This window comes from Peromyscus eremicus, unplaced genomic scaffold, assembly GCF_949786415.1.
Source record: "Peromyscus eremicus unplaced genomic scaffold, PerEre_H2_v1 PerEre#2#unplaced_706, whole genome shotgun sequence".
Classification (NCBI taxonomy): Eukaryota; Metazoa; Chordata; class Mammalia; order Rodentia; family Cricetidae; genus Peromyscus; species Peromyscus eremicus.
Window position 1 is genome coordinate 93945 of NW_026734942.1, and position 23660 is coordinate 117604.

The 23660-nt window shown below is 42.5% G+C and overlaps 1 protein-coding gene, 1 long non-coding RNA gene and 1 pseudogene across 2 annotated transcripts; 2 read left to right on the forward strand and 1 right to left on the reverse strand.

Moving 5' to 3' along the window:
• Window positions 1-2150: 2150 nt before the first annotated feature.
• LOC131901944 (nitric oxide synthase-interacting protein-like) lies at window positions 2151-3581 on the forward strand. Its single transcript, XM_059252987.1, has one exon. The coding sequence runs from the start codon at window positions 2165-2167 to the stop codon at window positions 3068-3070; it is 906 nt and encodes a 301-aa protein (XP_059108970.1). The 5' UTR covers window positions 2151-2164; the 3' UTR covers window positions 3071-3581.
• Window positions 3582-7403: 3822 nt separating this feature from the next.
• Window positions 7404-8128, forward strand: LOC131901948 (SIN3-HDAC complex-associated factor-like; annotated as a pseudogene).
• A 3060-nt stretch (window positions 8129-11188) lies between these two features.
• LOC131901946 (uncharacterized) lies at window positions 11189-13162 on the reverse strand. The gene is made up of 3 exons (XR_009376947.1): window positions 13079-13162; window positions 12715-12799; window positions 11189-11873 (listed from the first exon to the last, which is right to left on the reverse strand). It is a non-coding gene; the product is annotated as an uncharacterized LOC131901946 (long non-coding RNA).
• Window positions 13163-23660: the final 10498 nt, after the last annotated feature.

The following is a 23660-nucleotide window of genomic DNA, read 5'->3' on the forward strand; positions in this document are numbered from 1 at the left end:
AGCAATCTGCACCTCACGATTACACCCTCAGCATGGTTGTCCCTAAGTGTACAGAGTTGGAAGGGTACAGGTCCAAAGCCATAGTCAAATCTATTACTGTCCTCAGTATACAACATAAGGGATTTTTGTTTTTGTTTTTCTGAGACAGGGTTTCTCTGTGTAACAGCCTGGCTGTCCTGGAACTCAATCTGTAGTCCAGGCTGGCTTTGAACTCAGAGATCTGCCTGCCTCTGCCTCCTGAGTGCTTGGGGCTGTAACTCCATAATAAGTGTCTGCCCAATGCTGAGTTCCTGCGTTCCATTCCCAGTGCTGAAAAGAAAACAAAACCAAAACCCCAAAACTCTAGTGCTATGTACACAGGAGTGTGCCACCATGCCAGCCTTGTGTCTTCTAAGAGTGGCAGACATTGCATTTAGGGCTTGTTCTAATTTCCTACGATATGTGCTCTACTCTCAGTTTCTGTCAAGATCCTCATCCCAAGTAACCAAGGCTCTCAGTGGGTGTGGATACCACCAAGCAGCCCAGACAACTTCTTGCCTGGCCAATGGTGCCCTTTATGCGGGCTCACATTGAGAGTTATGGCTAGAAGTTTCAGACTCCTGCTTTGCTCCTAGCTACATTCCTGGAACTCAATCTGTAGTCCAGGCTGGCTTTGAACTCAGAGATCTGCCTGCCTCTGCCTCCTGAGTGCTTGGGGCTGTAACTCCGTAATAAGTGTCTGCCCAATGCTGAGTTCCTGCGTTCCATTCCCAGTGCTGAAAAGAAAACAAAACCAAAACCCCAAAACTCTAGTGCTATGTACACAGGAGTGTGCCACCATGCCAGCCTTGTGTCTTCTAAGAGTGGCAGACATTGCATTTAGGGCTTGTTCTAATTTCCTACGATATGTGCTCTACTCTCAGTTTCTGTCAAGATCCTCATCCCAAGTAACCAAGGCTCTCAGTGGGTGTGGATACCACCAAGCAGCCCAGACAACTTCTTGCCTGGCCAATGGTGCCCTTTATGCGGGCTCACATTGAGAGTTATGGCTAGAAGTTTCAGACTCCTGCTTTGCTCCTAGCTACATTCCTGGAACTCAATCTGTAGTCCAGGCTGGCTTTGAACTCAGAGATCTGCCTGCCTCTGCCTCCTGAGTGCTTGGGGCTGTAACTCCGTAATAAGTGTCTGCCCAATGCTAAGTACCTGCGTTCCATTCCCAGTGCTGAAAAGAAAACAAAACCAAAACCCCAAAACTCTAGTGCAATGTATGTAGCCTGGAATGTAGCCCTTCAGCAGTGTCTGGGCTTCTAGACACCCACAGTTCTCCTGGTGTTCCATGTTAGACTTTGGCTGGAGTCCAGTCAACCCATGATGCATTCCTGGGGCCACCTACACTGTTGTTATTTTCTTTATTATTTTCAGTGCTGGGAATGGAAGCCAGGGCCTTCTGCAAGTAGCCAAGTGCAGTAGCACTAAGCCAGGCCTGTAGATCCCTTCTGGGAGATTCTAGGCAAGGGCTCCACTGGTGAACCATACTGGCACCCAGCCACTCACTGTGAGGTTTTAGGCAGGGACTCCACCCATAAGCCACACTGCCTCCACTTGGGAGAGGGAGTTCTGTGGTTGATATATTTGTACCTTAATAAACTTATCTGGGGTCAGAGAATAGAACAGCCAACACATTAGACATAGAGGCCAGAAAATGATGGCACACACACCTTTAATCCTATCACTTGGGAGGCAGAGATCCATGTGGATCTCTGTGAGTTCAAGGCCACACTGGAAACAGCCAGGCATGGTGACACACACCTTTAATCCCAGCACTTGAGATATCATGTCTTGCTTGGGAAAGACACACGCCTTTAATCCCAGGAAGTGATGGCAGGAAACAGAAAGGTATATAAGGTGTGAGGACCAGGAACTAGTGCCTTTTCAGCTTTTAGGCCTTTAGCAGCAGTTCGGCTGAGATCCATTCCGGCGAGGACTCACAAGCTTCAGTCTGCAGATTCGTGGAAACAGGATCTGATCAGGAGTTGTCGAGGAAACAATTACTCTTTGTAAGAAATCACAGTAGAAAGAAAATTTACAATATCTACGTTTATTTCCTAGTGTGTTATTAAATGGAACTTTATGTGTCATCATAACACAGTAGAAGCAGCGACGGGTCAGATAACCGTTTGTGAGGATGACACGGCATGGTAAGAACTGTACTGCAGGGGCTGTCTACACCTACCATGAGAAGAAGAGGGACGCAGCGGCCTCAGGCTATGGGACCCAGAACATCCGACTGAGCCGGGACGCCGTGAAGGACTTTGACTGCTGCTGTCTCTCACTACAGCCCTGCCATGATCCTGTGGTCACCCCAGATGGCTACCTGTATGAACGGGAGGTGATCCTGGAGTACATCCTACACCAGAAGAAAGAGATTGCCCGGCAGATGAAGGCCGATGAGAAGCAGCGAGCAGCCCGGAGGGAAGAGCAGAAACAGCTTCAGCAAGCTGCAGCCCAGGACCAAGTTCGAGGCTTCCTGGAGAAGGAGGCAGCCATCGTGAGCCGGCCCCTCAACCCCTTCATGCCCAAAGCTGCCACCTTACCCAACACAGATGGTGAGCAGCCAGGGCCCAGGGTGGGTCCCCCAGGCAAGGACAAGAACAAAGCGCTGCCCAGCTTCTGGATTCCCTCACTGACGCCTGAGGCAAAGGCCACCAAGCTGGAAAAACCATCTCGCACTGTGACCTGCCCGATGTCTGGGAAGCCTCTACGCATGTCGGACCTGATGCCAGTGCACTTCACGCAGCTGGACGACTCTGGAGACCGCGTGGGACTCATCACACACAGTGAGCGCTACGTGTGTGCTGTGACCCGAGACAGCCTGAGCAATGCCACACCATGTGCAGTGCTGTGGCCCTCTGGGGCTGTGGTCACCCTGGAGTGTGTAGAGAAACTGATCCAGAAGGACATGGTGGACCCGGTGAACGGGGATCCGCTGACAGAACGTGATATCATCGTGCTGCAGCGCGGCGGTACCCGCTTCGCAGGCTCAGGAGTGAAGCTACAGGCAGAGCTGTCTCGGCCAGTGATGCAAGCCTGAGCTGTGACCTAATAAACCTGCCTGTGAATGGAAAAAAAAAAGAAATACAATTTAATGCCAGGTGGTTGGAGAGCATGCCTCTAATCTCAACATTTGGGCGGACAGGCAGATCTCTGTGAGTTCAAGGCCAGCCTGGGCTACAGGGCGAGTTCCAGGAAAACTAGAGCTGTTGTTACACATAAGTTAAAGTTCATCAACACAGTAATGTCGTTAAGAACCAGGAATGGAAGTAGTCATAAGAAGATCCTGGCTTCTTCTGGACATTTGAGTTGTTCTTCTCCTCAGGAAGGGCATCTTATAAAACCTAAGGATTTCATAAGAATCTATTGGATGGATCTTAGGACTCTCCAAGATTTTCATTGCCAAAGGGCAAATACTGGAATTATCTGGAAACATAAGCTCCAGAGAACAGCAAGGACCCCATTGGTAAATAATTATCAGGAGTAGAAGTGGCCAAGATGAGAAGGTTTTAATCTTTCATTTTATCTATCTATCTATCTATCTATCTATCTATCTATCTATCTATCTATCTATCTATCTATCTGTCTGTCTGTCTATCTCATCCTCTTTTTGTTTTAAGTCTAGCTACCCAGGCTGATTTCAAACTTGAGTATTTCTTTATGTGTGCTACAGTGCTTGGCACAGAATATTCCATAACCTGAAGTGTGTTTGAAACCTGTTAAATAAATCTCGTCAAAAGTGAGTACTGACATAATTCAATTCACTCTCTCTATATATAACTGAATTTACCATCACCCCCCCCCCCCCGTGCACCCCATGCTTACCTTGCACTGGTTGATTGGGCATCTCACATCTAAAAACATCTGAAATACAAAAATGCTATGAAATCTTAAACTGTTGATCCCAAGCATTTTATATAAGGGACATTCAGCCTGCAATCAGCATGTAATTAACAATTAACAATGGCGGTTATTTGCTGTTAGAACTCTTAATGCTCTTCACAATCACAAAGAAGGAAGGTGGTCAACTGTAACAGTTCTCATCTCACCATCTGAAATGAAAGCTGGGAGGTTGAGTGAATGCCTGAGAACAAGGCTAGCAAAGCCCTGGCTCTGGAGACCCTGCCTTGCCTCCAGGCTCTGAGTTCTGTGCCATCAATCACGCTGTGCTGCCTTCATAAGACCCAGTGACCTTGACCTCACCTTGAGTTCAAAGCATTTTTGTATACTTGCTCTAGTTAGCTCCTGGGCCTTAATGGATTCTTTGGAAAGATGCTGGATTTTTGTTTGGCCTCAGTTTCTGAATGCACCCTGCAAGTCATCTGACAAAAACATGTTTGTTTTATAGGCAAGTGTTAGTCCTGCATTATAATCTCTGTAACTAGAGTCTGGTGCTCTTTTTCATGTTTAGACATAGGTAGCTAATAACAGAGCACAACTGAGTTAAATAAATTTAGAAGCATATTTGTTACTTTTTAATCTTAACACAAAGTTAACACAGATTTTGAGTTTATAAAATATAGAAATCAACATAATTTTTATTGGCATACAGCTCCAGTAAAGCTTAAAATTCTGTGAGATAGACATAACAATATTCTCCATCAATTTTAAATTAGATTTATTATTGCTATTATTATTTCTGTGCACTTGTGTGACATGCATGCCGCAGTACATGTATAGAGGTCAGAAATCAATGTAAGGGATTGGTACTCTGCCCCCAAAAAATGTGGGTCCCAGGGACTGAATTCAGGTCATCAGGCTTGGTGACTAGTGCCTAATTTACCAGCTGAACCAAACTGTCAGCTCCTCTATCAAGTCTGAAATTCAACAATAAGGCAGAAAAACTGGCTCTGGACACCCCGCCTTGCCTCCAGGCTCTGAGTTCTGTGCCATCAATCACGCTGTGCTGGAAGTGAAATAAAATTGCAAAAGAAAAAAAAAATAAAAGCTCTTCTTCAAGAAACTGTTTGAGGACTTGTGGTGGTATTGTGTTCCCCAAAATATTGTGTACCTTAATAAACTTATCTGGGGTCAGAGGACAGACAGCTACTAGATACAGAGGCTAGAAAATGTTAGCACACACCTTTAATCCTAGCATTCCAGAGACAGAAATCCCTCTGGATCTCTGTGAGTTCAAGGCCACATTGGAAACAGCCAGGCATGGTGACTCACGCCTTTAATCCCAGAAAGCAGCCTTTAATCCCAGGGAGTGGTGGTAGAAAGCAGAAAGGTTTATAAGCTGGGAGGACCAGAAACTAGAAGCATTTGCCTGGTTAAGCATTTGCCTGGTTGAGCATTTGGCTGGTTAAGCATTCAGGCTTCTAGCAGCAGTTCAGCTGAGAGCCATTGGGATGAGGACACAGAGGCCTCCATTCTGTGGAGAAGAGACCAGCTGAGGATCCGGCGAGGTGAGAATGCTGTGGCTTGTTCTGTCTCTCTGATCTACCAGCATTCACCCCAATAACTGGCCTCGGGTTTGATTTTATTAATAAGACTCTCTAAGATTCCTGCTACAAGGACTAGCAATGCTCATTGGGGAGAGGCATTTCCAAGCAGACCAGAGAATTTATGTTCAACCCTGAAATCTCACAAGGTAGCGGGATGGAACATGTTGTACCCTGAGTACCCCAAAGACCCCCATGAGACCAAAATCCAGCAAAGAGTCTTTTTATTGCTGCCAGTTAACTTGGGTCTCTCCATCCATCTGATGCAGCAGAGCAGGAGAGACCCTGAGTAGCACTCAAGCAGGGTTTTTCTAATGGTTAGGGTAGGAGATCTAGGGGAATTCCAACTCTATATCATTACAAGCTCAAGACTGGTGCTTACGTCAGGTTAGAGATGCTTGGTTTGAACTGATTGGAGAGTTGCAACTCAAAGAAAATTGCCCTATCCTCTAGCAATCTACGTTATTGTATCCATTTGACCAGCAGATCCATTTCCTCTGACAGTTAGACATCCCACTTTTTATCTGCAGGAAACTCATTCCCTATGACAGCTATGGTATACAATCTGTAACAGCAGAAAATATCTCAGAGGACATATCTGGTGCTTTGTTTATTATGCCAGTCATGTTATAGCATATCCTTTAGGTTATGGCAGGAAATGCCTGGTGTGCAGCTCCTAATTGTCTAGGGGTGAAGGGGCAGCAGATCATCTGGTGGGTTTTTTAAGAACAATTTATCCAAGGGCCTGTTGTCCCCTGTCTGACCCTTCTCTAAGATGGCTGCAACCCTGGCATCCTCTCAAAAAGACTTCCAAAGAGCTGTCCTCTTAACTCCACATGCACACCTCTCCCTATCCCACACCCCAAAGCACATAAACTAAATTAAATTAAGTAATTGGTGAAATGATAAATAAAAAAGAAAGCGAGGTGATACTGAGTACCTTTCAGCATGTCCTGCCAAGGTATGCCACTAAGCAACACACAGCACCAGCAACAGTTATTGCAAAGAGGTTCATTGGGGAATGGTGAGTGGAAGTGTGAAGGGCTGTGTGGGAGTGGGGACTTGAGAGAGACAGAATGACAAGAGGAAGAAGAGATGCAAGAGAGAAAAGAAGAGGCAAGAGAGGAGAAGCAAAGAGATGTGAAAAAGGCAGAGATGGAAAGGGAGTGAGCTGTGCCTGGCGGGCATTTTTAAGGCTGCACGTGTGGCAGAGCTGAGGGTGGAAAGAACCCGATGAAAAGTGATGACGTAACTGCTGTGGTGGCAGCAGCAGATGCAGGCTGCTGCGGCGTGGCAGAAACTAACAATTGGGGTGTGCATCAAACACTGCCTCCTGCCTCTGCCTCCCTAATGCTAGGACTAAAGACATGCACCACCACACCTCATGATATGGATTGTTTTTTATGTCTAAATAGGAGCTGATGAAAACATTTTCATATCTTTGTTCCTCAATCATCTTCATTGTTTCTATTTTCCGCATGGTCCATATCATGGTAAAGTAACCATAGGTATATACCATAGGACCTTCTGATTACAAAATAGAAGGAGATAATAAAAGTGTTATAAATATGGGGGAGGGTTGTTTTTGTAATGAGGAGCAAACAATGAATGAGAACTATGAAGTATATCCCATCAAACTCATTTTTTCCCCTGTGGTTTGACTCCATTTCTTTTGCTACAACCATTAAAATAGCTCCACACTACCACTTTAAGAATTTTGACAAGTATATACACATTCACATTTTTTTTATCATTAATTGGCTTTAGCATTTTTGTTTCATTACTGCTCTAGGCTATAACATTTGGGTAGGTTTTAGAATTTTTTTTAACTTAGGCAGCAGATAAAATCAGCAAACTTGCTGGATTCACTGTGGACACAGTGAGTGCTTGCAGGGGTTTTCTCGGTGCAGCCTGCCCTGTGTGGATGCTGCTGCACGTGGAAGCTATTTCCCAGAAGGAAATATGTTTGGTTTTCACAAGCCAAAGGTGCACTGAAGAACAGAGGACTGCTGTATCTGCAGAGCTAAGTCTTCCAGCTCTTGGTTCATGGACAGTAAACATTACAAAAAGGATTTTCAGAGCTATTTGGGTTGCACATGACATCTGCAGTGTCTGTGTGTTGTTTGTGGAAAGATGGAAGAAGTTGCCAGCTGATCCAGAAAAACAAAGCAAAACAAAAAACAAAAACAAAATAACAACAAAAAACCAACAAAACTGGAATCATGTGGTAGATGCAAGGGCAGGACCCAGTCTAAAGACAACATTTAAAACAAAAAAAAGTGAGAACTCTAACTGGAAACAGGATGAAAAGCAATCACATGAGTAAACTGTGGAAGGAATTTAAACACCACAATCCTGATGCTCACAGCACCTCAAGTGCCTCTCCAGCCCAGTCTCTGCTTCAGTAACCAGTCAGATCAAGGCTCAGATACAGAGATGGCTTCCAGCTCTAAGAGGACTCCAGTTTTTCCTTTTTAGATATTACCTACTGGAAAAGACAGAAAATACATTGTGGGATCATCTTTAAGGGCAGTTTTGGTGAAGTTCTCATTGACACCCATCTCTTTAAGCCTTGCTGCAGCAGAAAGAAAGCAGCTGCTGAGAAGCCTGAGGAAGAGGGGCAGGCACCTCTGCCCATCTCCACTCAGGAGTAGTTATTGAGGTTCAGTAGAAGGGAACAAAGATTGGTTTCAACTTTGAAAAGACCACAAAGCAACAAACTGACCTCCTATTTTTAACTTGGATACCTACTATTCTGCCAAAAGACATTTTATATAACAGTTTTAATGTGTTACCCATTCCCCATCCAACAAACTCAGAAGCCAGTATCTAGCTTACTGCAAGAAAAAAAGTGTACATGATACTTAAGATGCTGAGTATTTCATTGGAAAGTGGAATGCTGTTGTAAAGTACTCTTTAAGTTTTTTTTGCTTGTTTAATACCCCCAAATGAATATAATTAGGGGATTTCAGGGCACAGAGGTGCGATTGTTCTATGATAAACCACATGTAGTTTAGTCTTTCTGTGGAAAGGTTGTAGTTGAGGCATTTTAAAATGTCTGGCTACACTTATTTTTCCTCATGATAATTTGTCATAATTCAGAAGCATGACCTGCCTCTAGAGACAGTTAAAAATTCTGGAGTGCTTCAGCATTACCAAACTTCTGATGATTCAGACCATTAGTACTGACTATTAAGCAGGGGAGACTGAGATTTCTCCAAATAGCTTGGAGGAGGAAGCAATTTCTGAACACACAGGTAGCATCGTGTCACTTCCCTTCATCTTAATATTTGATAAGAAGACTTTATGTGAATCTTCTAAAACAGAACCAGAGCTCCCTCATGGGAAGGTAAGCCTGTAGGATGGGCAAGGTCCTATATGAATAGTATCAAAATATCACCATACAGTAGAGAACACGCGGTTAGAAACCACTTATTAGAATGTGTAAGTCCTGGGGATGCATTGGGCATAGCTGATGCTGCTTGAGGCACATTTTTTAGAGAACTTGCAGTGTATAAATAATTGACATTGCTGCTACATGACTGTATGGGACTCACTGATATCCGTATGATTCAGTTCTAGCTCTGGATTTCCTCAGTTGACCTTTGTGGAGATTTTATCTATAGAGTAGCCCTTTGCCTTGTCTTGACCTTATTAGGATTTGGGCTTTTGTTGCTTTTCTCCCACTATTTAAAGTAGGCTAAAGAGAAGAGTTGTATATTGAGATTGAATTGGTTAGTTGAGTTGGTTTCTTGGAGTTGGGCTTCTGAACATCCAGGTAGCTGAATGGAATGCCTCACATTAAGATCTCAGAGAAGGTTTCTCCGTAGAACACTCCTGAAGCTGTCCAATGGCTTCTTCTCAAAATTCAGGAAAAAACAATACTTCCATGTCAGACATATTGTAGAGGGAAGGGTACATGCTGCCTTAGTATTCTGTCACTCGTGATTATTATGAAAACTGGATTGTTAAAGTCTGTTAGTGTTTCACAACAAGGAGAGCCACAGTTTTTATGACAACCTGTAGTTTTATAGTTTTACCTAGTGTGCTTCTTCCTTTTGTGAAAAACCTACCTAGTATAAGCCACCATATGCACAGAGTGCCCAATGATTGAGCATCTCTATTTCTGCATTTATATATTTATTATTAGACCTCAACTGCAGTCTTCTCCCACTCAACTCTCTGCCTGTAAACTTACTGTATTTAGGCATGCACTTTGTATTAATATACTAACTCTACAAATATGTCTTATACTTTTTATACTCTTGGATAGTTATTATCAAAACCATTACTGTAGGATATTGAATAAATTTAGTTTTATTAGAAAAAAATAAAGTAAACAAACTTGATATTTGATGCCAAAGTAGGATACTGAATTCTGATGTAGCCTGAGAAAAATCTAGAGATAATATTTAAAAGTAAAAGCAGATGAAGTAGCCGGGTGGTGGTGGCACGTGCCTTTAATCCCAGCACTCGGGAGGCAGAGCCAGGCAGATCTCTGTGAGTTCGAGGCCAGCCTGGGCTACCAAGTGAGTTCCAAGAAAGGCTCAAAGCTACTCTGAGATACCCTGTCTTGAAAAAAAATGTAGATGAAGCTTTTCATCTGCCACGTAGCATTAAGTTAGTTGGTAATACTCACCTATTTTACTTTTATGTATACTTGTGTGTGAATGTTCTGCTTGCATGTATATCTGAGTACCAGAGGCATGCTTGGTACAGAGGTCAGAAGTCATTGGGTCCTCTGGAATTAGAATTTCAGATGGATATGAGCCCCCTTATGTGTGCTGGGAACCAAACCCAAGTGCTCTTAACTACTGAACCATCTCCCCAAGCCCCAAACTCATACTTCTTAAATTTAGCAGATGGAATTGGTATTCTGAGTAACCTATCTGAGACAGCCTTATGGAATTTTATCAAATGTTTTGTGTCATAAACCAACGGGAATCACCATTTCAGAGACTGGAATGAATCCTTCAGGCTTTGTTCACAATATTTCTAATGGAAGCAGATGACAGTGCCAGAGCAGGTCATTACTCTACATCTCCCCAATGCAACAGTCATGCTAAAGGAGTGAGAGGTCAGAAGTCATCTCCAGTATTCACACTTGCAGCTCAGCAGTTCCCCTCTGCTGTGGGTAGTGGTAAACTTTGTTCATGCATTTCAAGGCCACTTTCACTGTTTTGCTATCCCAGAACCACAATGGGCAATTGTGAAATGGCATGGGGAAAGGACTAATGTAGTGCAGAAGGGAGATTCCTTTCTTTCCAGAAGCTCATCATTGTTACATTCTCTAAATCTGGCTGTTAACATAAAGGCTAGGTCATGAAGACTGGAGTAGACCATGCCATCAACATTCAATGTGTAAACCCCCTATGTAGCCCTGGTTAGATGGGAATTCACTTTGTAGCCAAGGCTCCTGGAACTTGCAGAGATTCATCTCTGCCTCTGAGTTCTGAAGTTACAGGAGTGCAACACCATGCCTGAATAAAGAAGAGTTGTAAAAGTGAAGAGTTGGAAATTGCTTTTTTATTCACAAAAAGTCTTCGATGGGGACTTTTAAAAGGCAGTCAGTAAATGCAGTGTATATACTTAGCCAACTATTAAAACACTGACAAGAATAAAAAAATTAACAAAAAATAACAAAATTTATAACTAAACTAAACTAAAAACACCAAGCAAACAAAACCCCAGCAAAGAAAAGACCCCTCCAAAAACTTAAGCTAAAAATATTCTTCTACTCTAGACCCAACGAATCAATGGAGTACATTTGGCTTTCCAAAGCACCAAAGATGACTCAGACCTCCTCTATAAGTTCTTTCTCAGGACCAGTCCTGCCAGTCCAGGCTGTGACACTGGAGAATCCCTAGTCATTTTCTTGATGGAAGATCCGATGACTAACTAACATAGGTGTGAAGGAGTGCTGTAGCACCTGCAGTGCGTCATCTTCAGCAACACTTTCACGTGACATGGAGTTGGCTTCAGCATTGCCCTGGGGAGGGAATCCTATTCTTCTCCATGTGGTATGTATAGATAACAGCATGACAGCCATGCAGGCTTTCTTGTCGGATTTCTCACCACATGTGGAGGACTCAGACAGCTTACTAAAGACATGGAGAGTAAACTGACAGAGTAACTCTGGCTCACCAACATACCCTCCTCATGCTGCTGTGTCCCGTTTGAGGGCCACTTGTTAATAGATGTCTGAGTTCTGAGTAGTCTTGGCAGGTCCTCTGTAGCTCAAGCTTCTTTCTGATGATTTATTTTCTCCTGGAATAATGAATCAACATTATTTAGTAGGTTGCTGGTAGGTTGGGATTTTCCTCACTGGTTAGTTCAGAGCTACAAGATGTCTTTTGTTGAGGAGGTGTTGATGCTAGAGTGGAGTTCTCTTAAGTGGTGCTGTCAAGAGAAAGAATGGCAATTATTCCCATAAGCATCCTAACTCTGCCATGGCCTAGACAAAACCAGGGCCTATTCACTCACAGGACACCAATGTGAAGGAAGAAAGACCACCCCACGAATGCCATGGTTGCAGGGGATAGGAGTCAATGGTGGCTCTTTTGCCTGGTGCACTTAGTGTCCCTGCTGAAGCAGGTGTGTTTGCAGCAGGCTCTGACCCTGGGCTGTGGCCTGTTCTAGATCATGCTGGAGTGTTTTAGACCTAGGAGAGGAAGGCAGCTGAAACACAGGCCTGGTGGGGACCTGCCATGCCAGCATTTGATAATCAGCATTACCTTTCAGCTGAGCTTATTCCTTTCTTTCTCAAGAGAGAAGGGCCAGAGAGCAGCTGGCTCTGGATTTTTTTCTCAGCCTTTAAAAATTGCTAGAGATTGAACTGAGAAATATACACTTAAACTAAAAACAAAACCAAAAAACAAACAAAACCCCAGCACATTTCTCCAAAAGTTCAGATACATTATTTTGAAAAAAAAAATAGCAGCATAGCAATGTCAGAGTCACACACAGTTCAGGAGAGATATGCGTGGCCTTGAACAGATACCAGGCAACTCAGCAACCTTGGAACCTAACTGTATGAGGCCCTCTAGTGGTGTCTACGCAACACTGCAGTGTGCAGGCTCTGTTTACTCCAGCACAGAACATTCCTTGGCTTCAACCTGTCAAACTCTAAACCTGCTTATTTCCAGAGAAACTTTCTCACAGCAAACAGATGCTCACTTCAGAAAACCTGTAATCAGTAAGGAGGGGCTCCATGCAAATCTGCACAAGGGAAGGACCTTACCTCTAAAGGTGCCATCCTGAAGGAAAATGAAGAGGCAGGAGGGCACACTGTCTTCCATCTAACACTCTCCCTGTTAGGTTTGGGGCTGCCATGGGAACATGTGTGGGGAGACATAAAGATCAATGAACTCAGGACATATGAGAGCTCAGAAATGAAGAAGGGGACACAATCTCTAGAAAGATTAAGGATAATACGTATTTTTCCTGGACAGACATTTCTGTTGACTGAACCAGCTCATACATTCAGATGTTCTTTCCCTGGCTGTGACTCAAAGGCCATGAAGATGGGCAGAAATCCAAATAGGAGAGAGATTCAGGTAGAGGGGAACTACTGAGTGCCACTCCCTCCTGGCCTGGGGTCCTACCTCATCTGGGAGACAGTGAAGTAATGCTGCAGCTTTTCTGCCAAGACCTTGTGCTTGGTGACCAGATCTCTCTGCTTCAGCAGGTATTTTAGTCTCTCCTCCAATCTTTCCTGTTTCTGTTTAGTAGAAGATTATGTTCTTAGTGCAGGGTTGAACACTCATACGCACAAAGACACACACTCTCCTGAACACACACACTCTTGAACACACACATACAAGTGTGTACGCATACAAACATACTACATTGCATTCACATGTTTAGTTTCCCAAATAATGCTAATATAAGAAAAGATCACCCAGGACATTTAAGAAGAAACTGAACATTCCTTAGATGGAAGAACACAGTGGGCAGGACAGATGGACAGATCAGTCAATGAAGTGCACAAACCTTGTAAACCCAGTGCACGAACAAATGGGCTCATGGGGTGGTTGGCCTATAAGCCATGCCTGTTCATCAAGTTCTCCAATCCGTGCAGTAAAGGCTTGGATCCCCAGCACAAGACAACAGGATGGTGGTGAAGCAGCCAATAGCTTCACTCAGTGCTTCCCAGTGTCTCCAAGATAAACAGCTTCCTCCAAAAGGAGCTCTCTAAACCACAGGCTGCCTCACTTCAGACACAAAGCAATGAGCCCAGGAAACTAGAAAATCCTCAACCAGGTGCCAATATAATCCTTTCCTCCCTGTAAGATGATTGTGTCAGGGATTTGTTTGAATAAGAGGAGGTTGACTAAGTCACAGACAAATGATCGCATGTATTATTTCTTACTGAACAAGATTCCATGGAAAGCCCGGACCACATTGTACTTTTACACTCACAGATGATGGGTATCTGAATAGTTTTGACTTCAGGGCTGCTCTGAAGATGACTGCTACAACCCTGGTGTCAGCTAGTTTCTCTGTGAACAACTTATTTCCCATTCCAGAATCACTGGGTTACCTGGGGACTGCAGTTCAACTTTCTGAAAAATTATAAATAGCTTCTCATAGGGCTACACCATTTTACAACACAAGCAATGTCTGAGACTCTTCATTTCTCCTAACCCTCCATAAGGCCCATTTTAACTCAGACTTAACAACTTTGGAATAAAATCAGTTATTGAATGCTGCAGACACAGCAGAGGGTGAGTGCTTTAGACTATAATGAGAGTGAGTGGGGTGCACTAAGACAGCCCTATTTTCAAACCTCAGCATGGCTATGGGACTTCTGCTCTGCTGAGATGCAACCACAGGCACCCCTGCAATTCAGAATCTCTCGGGGGGAAAAAAATTCAGGCCAAGCTTCAAGGCCAAGGTCAACACAGCAATGGTGAGGCCAAGATGGAAAGAAAATGGTAGCAGGCAATGAGACTGAGAATAAAGCTTTCTCAGTGGGGAACACTCCTCCATTTCTGGTGGGACTACAAACTTGTACAGCCTCGATGGAATCAATATGGTGGCTCCTCAGAAAATTGGGAATTGATCGACCTCAAGACCCAGGTATACCATTCTTGGACATGTAACCAAAGGATGCTCTATCCTACCACAAGGACACTTGCTCAAATATGTTCATTGTGGCTTTATTCATAATAACTTCAAACTGGAAACAACCTAGATGTCCCTCAATGGACGAATGAATAAAGAACATGTAGTACATTTACACAAGGGAGTATTACCCAGGTGTTTAAAAAATGACATCCAACTGGCATTGCAAGAAAATGGGTGGAACTAGAAATAAACATCCTATGGGAGATAACCTAGACCCAGGAAGACCAGTATAATTTGTATTCACTTGTAAGTATATTATTAGTTGTTAGGTAAAGGATAATCAAGCTACATTCCACAGATACAAAGTAGTTAGATGAAGAGATGTCTCTAGAGGAAACACATGCGTCTCCCTGGGAAGGAAAAATAGAATATATTTTTCAGGGGGACTTGGGGTTAGTGGGGGCAGGACTAGAAGGGATCATGTATTAAGGGGAAGGGATAAAGGGAGGGAGTATGGGGAGACAGCTGGAGTTGGGGGCCTTTAGAGCGTGTTGTGGAAAGCTAGTGCAGGGAAAACTTCCTGCAACCTACATGGGTGATCCTAGTGAGTATTCCTAGTAATGGAGCATACAGAGTCTGAACTGACCATCTTCTGTAGCCAGGCAAGGCTACTGGTGAGACTGGATTGCAGTCAGTCGAACTGTTGGGAAGGGGATTCTGTGGAGATCCCTAAACAACCTATATTGATGCTAGGACAAAGTGCTCCTCTCTGAAAACTGACAGTGGGGTACCATTGTTGTGGGCAACATCTACACAGTTCATTGAACATAGAGAGATCAAGCTGTTGCCTTCATGGAGCTCTCACCCCTATCTTCTATTCTGTTTGGCCTGGAAAGGTACTCTGCAGGCTACAGAAAGAGAAACATGGACACCAACCAAGCCACAAAAACCTCAACATATAGTCTGTCCTCCCTGCAAGATGTTCTGGGGCTGTGTTGGCACAGAACTTGAGAGAGTGGCCATACAATGTCTGGTTTAACTTGAGGCCCATGGAAGGAAAAGCAGTCCATGACCTACACTGCCAGCATGGCCAGGAACTGGAGACCAAATAGCCCACAGACCTAGGGTAGAACCAAATGTAACTAAAAAAAATCAATAAAATGATTGCTAATATTCTTGACAATATTCTGCTATACTGATAGATTGGTGTCTTGCCAGTTGTCATTAAAGAGGTTTCTTCTAGCAGCAGATGGGTGCAGAGACCCACAGCCAGTCATTGTGTGGAAGTGGGAGTCTAAATTGAAACTCTCTATCAGGTCACATGGCCCAGTGAATCATCTAAGCAGAGCTCATATGAACTTATACAGACTGATGCAGCAAACATGGAGCGTGCATGTGTCTGCACTAGCATCTCTGTGTATATTTTGGAGTTTTGATGGGACTTGTAATAGTAGGAGTGGGTTTGTCTCTGACTCTTTTGCCTCCTCTCTGACATCTTTCCTCCTATTGGATTGCTTTGTCCAGTCTCTATATGATGGCTTTTGTCTTGTCTTATTTTTGTTTTGTCTTATCTTGTTTTGTCATGTTTGGCTGTTGTCTCTTGGAGGCCTGTTCTTTTCTGAAAAGAAGCCAAGGGGGAGCAGATCTGAGGAAGAGGGGAGGTTTGTGGGCACTGGGAGGAGTGGAGGGAGGGGAAACTATGGTTGGGAACTATTGTATGAGGGAATAATCTATTTTCAGTAAAAAAGAAATAAAATATTCACTCAATAAAAATAAAAATAAATTGTTTAATAGTTATAACAGTCTAAAATAGTTATTAACTATGTAGTATCTACCCAAGGGAAAACTTAAAATTTCCTTCCACTAAAATATTAACAAGGAGCCGAAATTCCTATGATTTGATGGCATATAATCATTTTCATAAATAGCAGTGAGTTTCAGGCTGTGAATAATGGGCAGGAGGTAAGATTGCCTTTCCTGTGGAGACTGAATTTCAGGAACAAATCAATAGGAGGGTTTGGATGCTGCCTCCTGCAGGAAAATCCTCTTCTATTGGAGGTCTCAGACACAAGAAGAGCTGGAGGGTTGGTTGCCCAGAGCAAAAAGCAGCTGTAATGTACGAGATGGATAAAAGGTAATAACTTCCTCAGTTCCTTCAGGACAGACATCTTATCTGTTTGTTCCAGGTAAAGGTTACTTCCTGACATTTATGTGGCTCCCAAGAAATATTCTTGAAAAGCAACCATTATGTTATTCTTTTTAAAGCTACCTGTCTACTAATGATGACACATCTAAATTATATTTTCACTGATGTTTTTGACATGACTAATAATTTAGCACCTATGTCTTAAAAACACAAATTTGTAATCCATTGATCTTTGACATTTGGTTTAGAATGTTGATGGCTTGACCTTGGAATTCATGAGTGCAGTAGTCCTGTCCTGCCCAGAAGATACTATTTTATTTCAAGTGTTGTAATGTGCTACAAACATTTCAGAGATATCAAGTTTTATATAAAATATGATTATGTGTTGGGAGGAATTCTGAAGAAAATGTTAGTGTTCTTATTTGACTGATAATATTCCCATGTGAGTTATAATTAAATGAATCAAGGCAGTACTGTATCATGAATCTGACTGTTGCTTTTTATACGTGAAAATTATTGAGGTAATTTCTTCTGTCTACATAACTTCTAAAATGCAGAGTCAGAAGCTGAAGGTGACAAAAGACCACTGGAAACTGCACTGAGGCTATATTCATACTCTTGATATTTCAGATAACCATGATTTGCATTTGGTGCTTAAAAGCGGGTCTGCCTGATATTTAGGACATGACTGTCAGTTTACCTCAGTTCTTCTCTTACACATTAACATAGAGAATTACAGTAGGTTTGGTGATGTAAACAGTGTGTTCACTCCAATGCTGAATGCTGCCATCTACAGCCCACTGAATAAGGCTAGAAAGGGAGCCCTGATGTCATCCTCATCAGAACAGCATTGTCCTTGTCGACAGCCTGAATTTTGAATTAAGTGGATAGTGTAGACATCAAGATAATTGTGTTTATCAATATTCAGACCCCATTGGACTCCTGTCTGGATTGTTTTACTGATTTTGTTTCTCGTGATTTTGTATGTATATACATTTATGGGTACATATATATGTTTAACATATTTCCAACCAAAATCTGCTTCAGTAATTCTTCTCTATTTCTTTTTCCAGAAACATGGTCCATGATGTTCCATTTTTTCTTACAAGATTTCAGAGACTTGAACTTAATATACAATATCATATCAAATGTGGACATGTTTTCTCAAAGAAGGATCCCCATTGTATTATTTTTATACTCCGAGGATGATGTGTAATACCAATCACCAAAGCATTAGCAAATAAAGACTTTTCCCACACACTGTCAGACTTCCTCCTATATTTAATATTCCTTATTCTGACTTTTCTTGATTAACATTCTGGCGTGACCCATCTCATCCCGACCTTTCAACTGCAGGCACTTCTACATTTCATTTCATCAACTTGCTGCATCTCCTCTTTACTTAAAGGATTCCAGACTAGTTATTTAATGGGGTGTCCTTGTGCTGCTGAGCTTAATGCTAGAAACCCCCTACTAAGTTTGCTGTCTTTATAAAAATAACATCCCCAAAGGCAAACACGATCAGCCCATCACATTCTGGAAAATCTGTGAGATGGCATCAGAAATTGGTAGTCTTAAATCCTCCATTTCCTTCTGACTTTTCTCTAAAATATGTCCTTAAAAATTTGGCAATGGGGATTTAGCTCAATGGTAGAGTGCTTGCCTAGCAAGCACAAGGCCTTGGGCTTGGTCCTCAGCTCTGAGAAAAAAGTGATCTAAATGTAATCTTCAGAGTATCTAGCCTGTTAATATTTCTGGACCAGAAACTCTTGCCTCTCCATTGTAATAATCCATGCTAGAACCCAATCTGTTTTGTCTCAACCTCTCTGTATCATCTGCTGCAACAAGGATTCCTTATTCCTTTTCTAGAGTTCTATACAAACCATGGAGCATTCATTTAAAAAGATTCTTGGGGGCCTAGAATGCCAGGGCCCCCTGGATAACTAGTATTTGTCCCACCTCACCTCACATATCAACACAAAGAAAAAGTGGGACCACTGAGAGACAACTGGAATGGAACTAAATTTGAGGGCTATTTTTGGGAACCACAAATCCTAGGATTGTCCAGAATTAAAGGGCTACAGATACTAAAAGAAAAATTCTGAGTTCTTCAACCATACCTAGTTCTCTGACCAATACGGGGAAGAAGGACAAATGTTCTGAGTCCATCCTGCCTTTGGTGAACCCAATAAACACTATAGTGTATAGCCTGAAAACTGTATATACTCCTAACTGTCTCTCTGTCTGTCTCTCTGTCTGTCTCTCTGCCTATCTATCTATCTATCTATCTATCTATCTATCTATCTATCTATCTATCATCTATCTATTTCATCACCTATCTCTATCCATCCATCCATCCATCCATCCATCCATCCATCCATCCATCTTCTCCTACAACTACTCTTCCTCTTTTATTTCTTCTTCTTCTTGATCTTCCCTTTTTCATCCCGGATATTATAATCATTTTTGCCTCCCTGAATTTTTACAGGGCTTTAGAAAATGCTAATTACATCATAAAAAATAAAAAAAAACCTTTTCTCTGTAGGTTTTATTCTCCATATTTTCCCACCCAAAATCTTTATAATCCCTATCTTTCCTGGTACTTGCTAAAATATGAGGTTCTTTAGATCTCTGACACTGTGACACTAAAAATATTGTGTAAAGGAGTGCTTGTTAAAAAAATGCAAGTTGTGCTTAAAACGAGCCCAAAACCTACATCCAACAACTTGATACTTTAATAACTTGCAAACGCATTATCTTAGTTTGTTTCTTTATATGACAAATGTAATTTACATACAATGAATTCAATGAGTTGAAATATTCAGTGTTTATTAGTTCTCTACCATGAAGTTTACAAAAATATTTTATGACTAAATAAATTTTTGTCAAGAGGTAAAATCTGTAGAGTTTTCTAAATGGAAATGGAAAGTTGTACTCAAACCCAGAAAAGTCATAAGTCAGAAATTTTATGGAAGAGAAAAAAAATCAAGATCATATATGAAACTGCTGTATTTATTAAAATTCCTTAGGACAAAATTCATTACACTTGTATACAATTAGAGTGTAATTCTCTGTTTAAAATAAAAGTGATAGAAGATGCCACTTAGTTTCAACCTTTTATACAGAGAAAAGGAAAATCCATGCTAGAACTTGCATTTGATAGCCTTAAAATGGCCTGCAAAAAGAGCCTGTCTTAGTCAGGGAGTATTCTGTCTCTCAACTACTTGATACAAAAGACTTCAAAAGATCAATGAAACCTCCTGTCAAAGCTTGGCTCATGGGATTGTAGGCTATGAGAACAGATGAGATCAATCTGAGTGCAATAGAAGTGGGGAAGTAGGTGAGCTTTCAAAAACCTCCTTGAAATACAGGCTATGTAATCTAATGAAATCTGAGAGAAATTATTTCCTGATGGACTGGCTCACAGGAAGCATTGGGGATGCTTGGTTATCACAAGCAGAGGTCTCACACACACTGGAAGATGATGAAGGAAGGATGGGGTTTTCCTGATAAAATATATATGAGAGAAGCTGTGCTTTGCGGCCAATTCACTGGGCATGATAGAGCACTGGGCTGTGCTTACAGAAGAGGTCAAACATAAAATGGTTGATTCACCAGGGACTTCAGGACTTGTGTTTGCCTTTAGTGCCTTTGCAGAGCTCCATGGGAGAATGTGAACTTACACAAACAACTAACATTTTAAGGAATGGGTGAAATGTTGTGTAACAATTTTCCTTTGTATAACATGAAATACTTTTCTATTATTTTTGAGATAATAATTACATTATTTTCTCTTCTTTTTCATCCTTCCAAACCCTCACTACACTCCTCCTTGCTCTGTTTCTAATTTATGACCTCTATATTCATTAATTGTTGCTATGTTCATATACATATATATGTGCATGAAGATATATGTGTGTGTGTGTATGTGTGTGTGTGTGTATCCATATAGTTATATATTCCTAAATGTAAACCAATCATTCTGTATAGCTAGCATATATGTTTTCAGGATTGATCATTTAATATTGAGTATCCAACTGGTGTGCTCTTCCCTGAGTAGGACTATTTCCTTAAGTCTCAGAAAGTTCTGTGGAAAGAGAGAAGAGGTTCATAATACTCAGCAATTAAACCATGGCTGGGAAAGCTGAAATTTACAGGATTAACAAGGCCCTTCCGCTCCCAAGGTTAAATAGGTGTAACTAAGGAGAACTGAAAAAATGAGACCCTCTGTCTCATTCAGCTGCAAACAAGTCATGCAGACACATTCAGAGTTCTAGTCTTCATGAGTCACTCATTCTAATGTGAGCCTTTGTGATGCCACACATTAGAGTTATTCATATTCCTATAAGTAACACCATACCTGTACTCCTGTAATAACCTCAATAAACTCATTAATTTGAGGGAAAAAGAATTACACAGTCTTCCCTGAGAGGCAGACAGATAAAGAGGAACTGACAAGTAATACAAAAAGCCAACTTCTGGCTTCCTTTTCATTTTCTGTACTGAGACAAAGGCTTAGTAGGCTGTGTCTTCCACCAGCAGGCTGCCTCTTCCAGCTGTCTGGTTCAGGACAGATAGGTATGTTCACAGTCAGTCCTGAACATGGTCACGTGAAGCTGCAGGTGATCACCCAGACTGTCACCCACAGTCAGAGGACCTAGTTTGGTCCTGTGCTTGTTCCCGCCAGAGTCCAAGAGTTTCCAGCTTGGGTAGGCTATCTCTGTGGTTTTCCGCATCATGATCTTGACCTCACTCTGGTTGTTTCTGGGTGTTTGAACATTTAGAAATAGAAAAAAAGGAGCTGGGCATAGTGATGCATGCCATGATCTCAACCACTTGGGAAATGAGGAGGAGAATGGAAGACTGACTGCAGTGCAAGTTCCAGGAGAGCCTGTGTCTTAAAAAAGTCATGTGAACTGTGCCACCATTCTCATGGCTGCTGAGGCCAGATTCGGGGAGTCTGAAGCCAGGCTTTGTCTTGTGCAGCTCTGAGTAAGCTTGAGGAGGCTGTCCCTTGGGTCACCTGAAGCATGTGAAAAGGAGAAGAAACCAGCAGACCCCTGAGACACTCCTCTCCCTGTAGAAGACAGGAAAGTTGACATTCACAGAGGGGGAGTCTCAAGCCTGAACTTTGAGAAGCGGCTAGGCAAAGTCTTATCCCCCATTTCATTTCCTGAACATGATCCAACTACCAAGAGTAGGCTGAGATGAACATTGTGGAAGGCAGGTGCTGTCTGCTGTCAGCTTGATCTCAGGGCATTTGGAAGAACATGAACCCTCTTCTGGATGGGACATCAGTGAGATAAGAAGCAGGACCATGCAGAAGGGGTTTTTGTCTTTGCTGGGTAAATAACTATATATCCTGGGCAGGGTATCTGTTCATGGAAGTGTGATGTTTCACAATTGATTGTTAGAAAGACCAAGCTATCTGAGGTCTCAACTATACAGCTGACTTCAGGCCTCTTTCTAATTACTGGAATTTGCAGGCAATCCTTTATACTTTTCCATCTAGATCTACTGCCTCATCTCTGGATTCATGTGAGCAATCACACTCTCTGAGTATCTCACCCCTCTCTATACCACCTCTCTACTCAGATTTATTTACCCCCAATACTGTCATCTATGTTCTTAAAATAGTTTTTATATCAGTTTAGAGGACATGCCTTGCTCCCAAATTCCAGGATGTACTCAACTTTTTGGTCTTCACAAGACTCTATCTAGAAATGAAGTTGACAATCACATTTATTTGCTTAAAGCTTCAAAATCTGAAATGACACAGATCACCCAAAAGTTTCATCAGTCCTAGGTTGCAAGGATCATGCTTAGGTCCAGAGATTTGGTTGAAGAACATGCACTCCAGGCTGACCATGACCTGGCTTCTCTTTATAGCGATATCATGATAAGAAATGTGAGGTTTGGATATAACAAAGCTGTATGATGCAACAACTGTTGAGTCTCTCCCCTTGCCTGCCCTTCTCATGTCCTCCTAATGGATCTTGTACCCAAAGCTAGCAGTGCCACCTCTTCAAGAGCATGTGGATTGGAACAGGTGGCGCCTAAACTTTGGTTTCAAGTCACTTTTGGGTGAGGTATGTAGCAGGGATGTAACAGCTATACCATGTGACATCAGCACATGAACATTCTACTGTATCCTGGAGAGCCCTGGCATTCCATGTGATGTCACCAGTGTTGTGGCAACACCAACTGTCATTGGGGCATTTGTGCAGTGTCTCGTGTTTCACCTACAGACATGCTGACTAGACTGAACAGGATTGTTGGGAGACAGAATGATGAGCACAGGGAGACCAAAGGGAGGCAGAAGGAAGATGGCCTTCAGTCTCCATGTCACACATCAAGAAATAAATGGTTCTGGGGAAAGCGCAGTGAGTCCTGGGAAAGGGATGGGGAGCTTCCTGAAGGAGGAAGGCTTCAGGTGATCCTTCTAGGAGTGGGGCTAAGGGGGTGAGAGTTTCTGAGAAGCCATGGGCCTATCCTAGTCCTCTGAGTTCTTCAAGAGCAGAACAAAGTTGAGAATTTTTCAAGGTTAGTTTGACAGAGAGCCAGGGATGGTGAAGGCTGCAGCTGTTCTGTTGAGGGCCCTCTGCTTTCATTCTGAGTGGTAAGGAAGCACAGAGGGACTAAAGAGGTTTCAGTACCAGCCCTGCACTTCACACACACTGGATGTCTTTTGGTGTGTGTCACTAATAACAAGGAGAGTAAAGTCCCCTGCCCAGAGCTAGAGGTTCTCCCAGTTTAAATAACAACCACTAGCAAGGCAGGAGCCACCAAGGATTGCTGCATGTCAGTGACCCCTAAGGTTTCTGAATTCCTGCCTCTCACTAGCCAGTCATCTTTCCTCTACCTTGAGTGCAGGACTGGGACATCACTCTTCCTGTAAGTTTTTGTTCTTGTTGTCAGAGGGCTCACCTGTGGAAGCCTAGTCCTTAGGTATTTTCAGTCATACCTTTCAG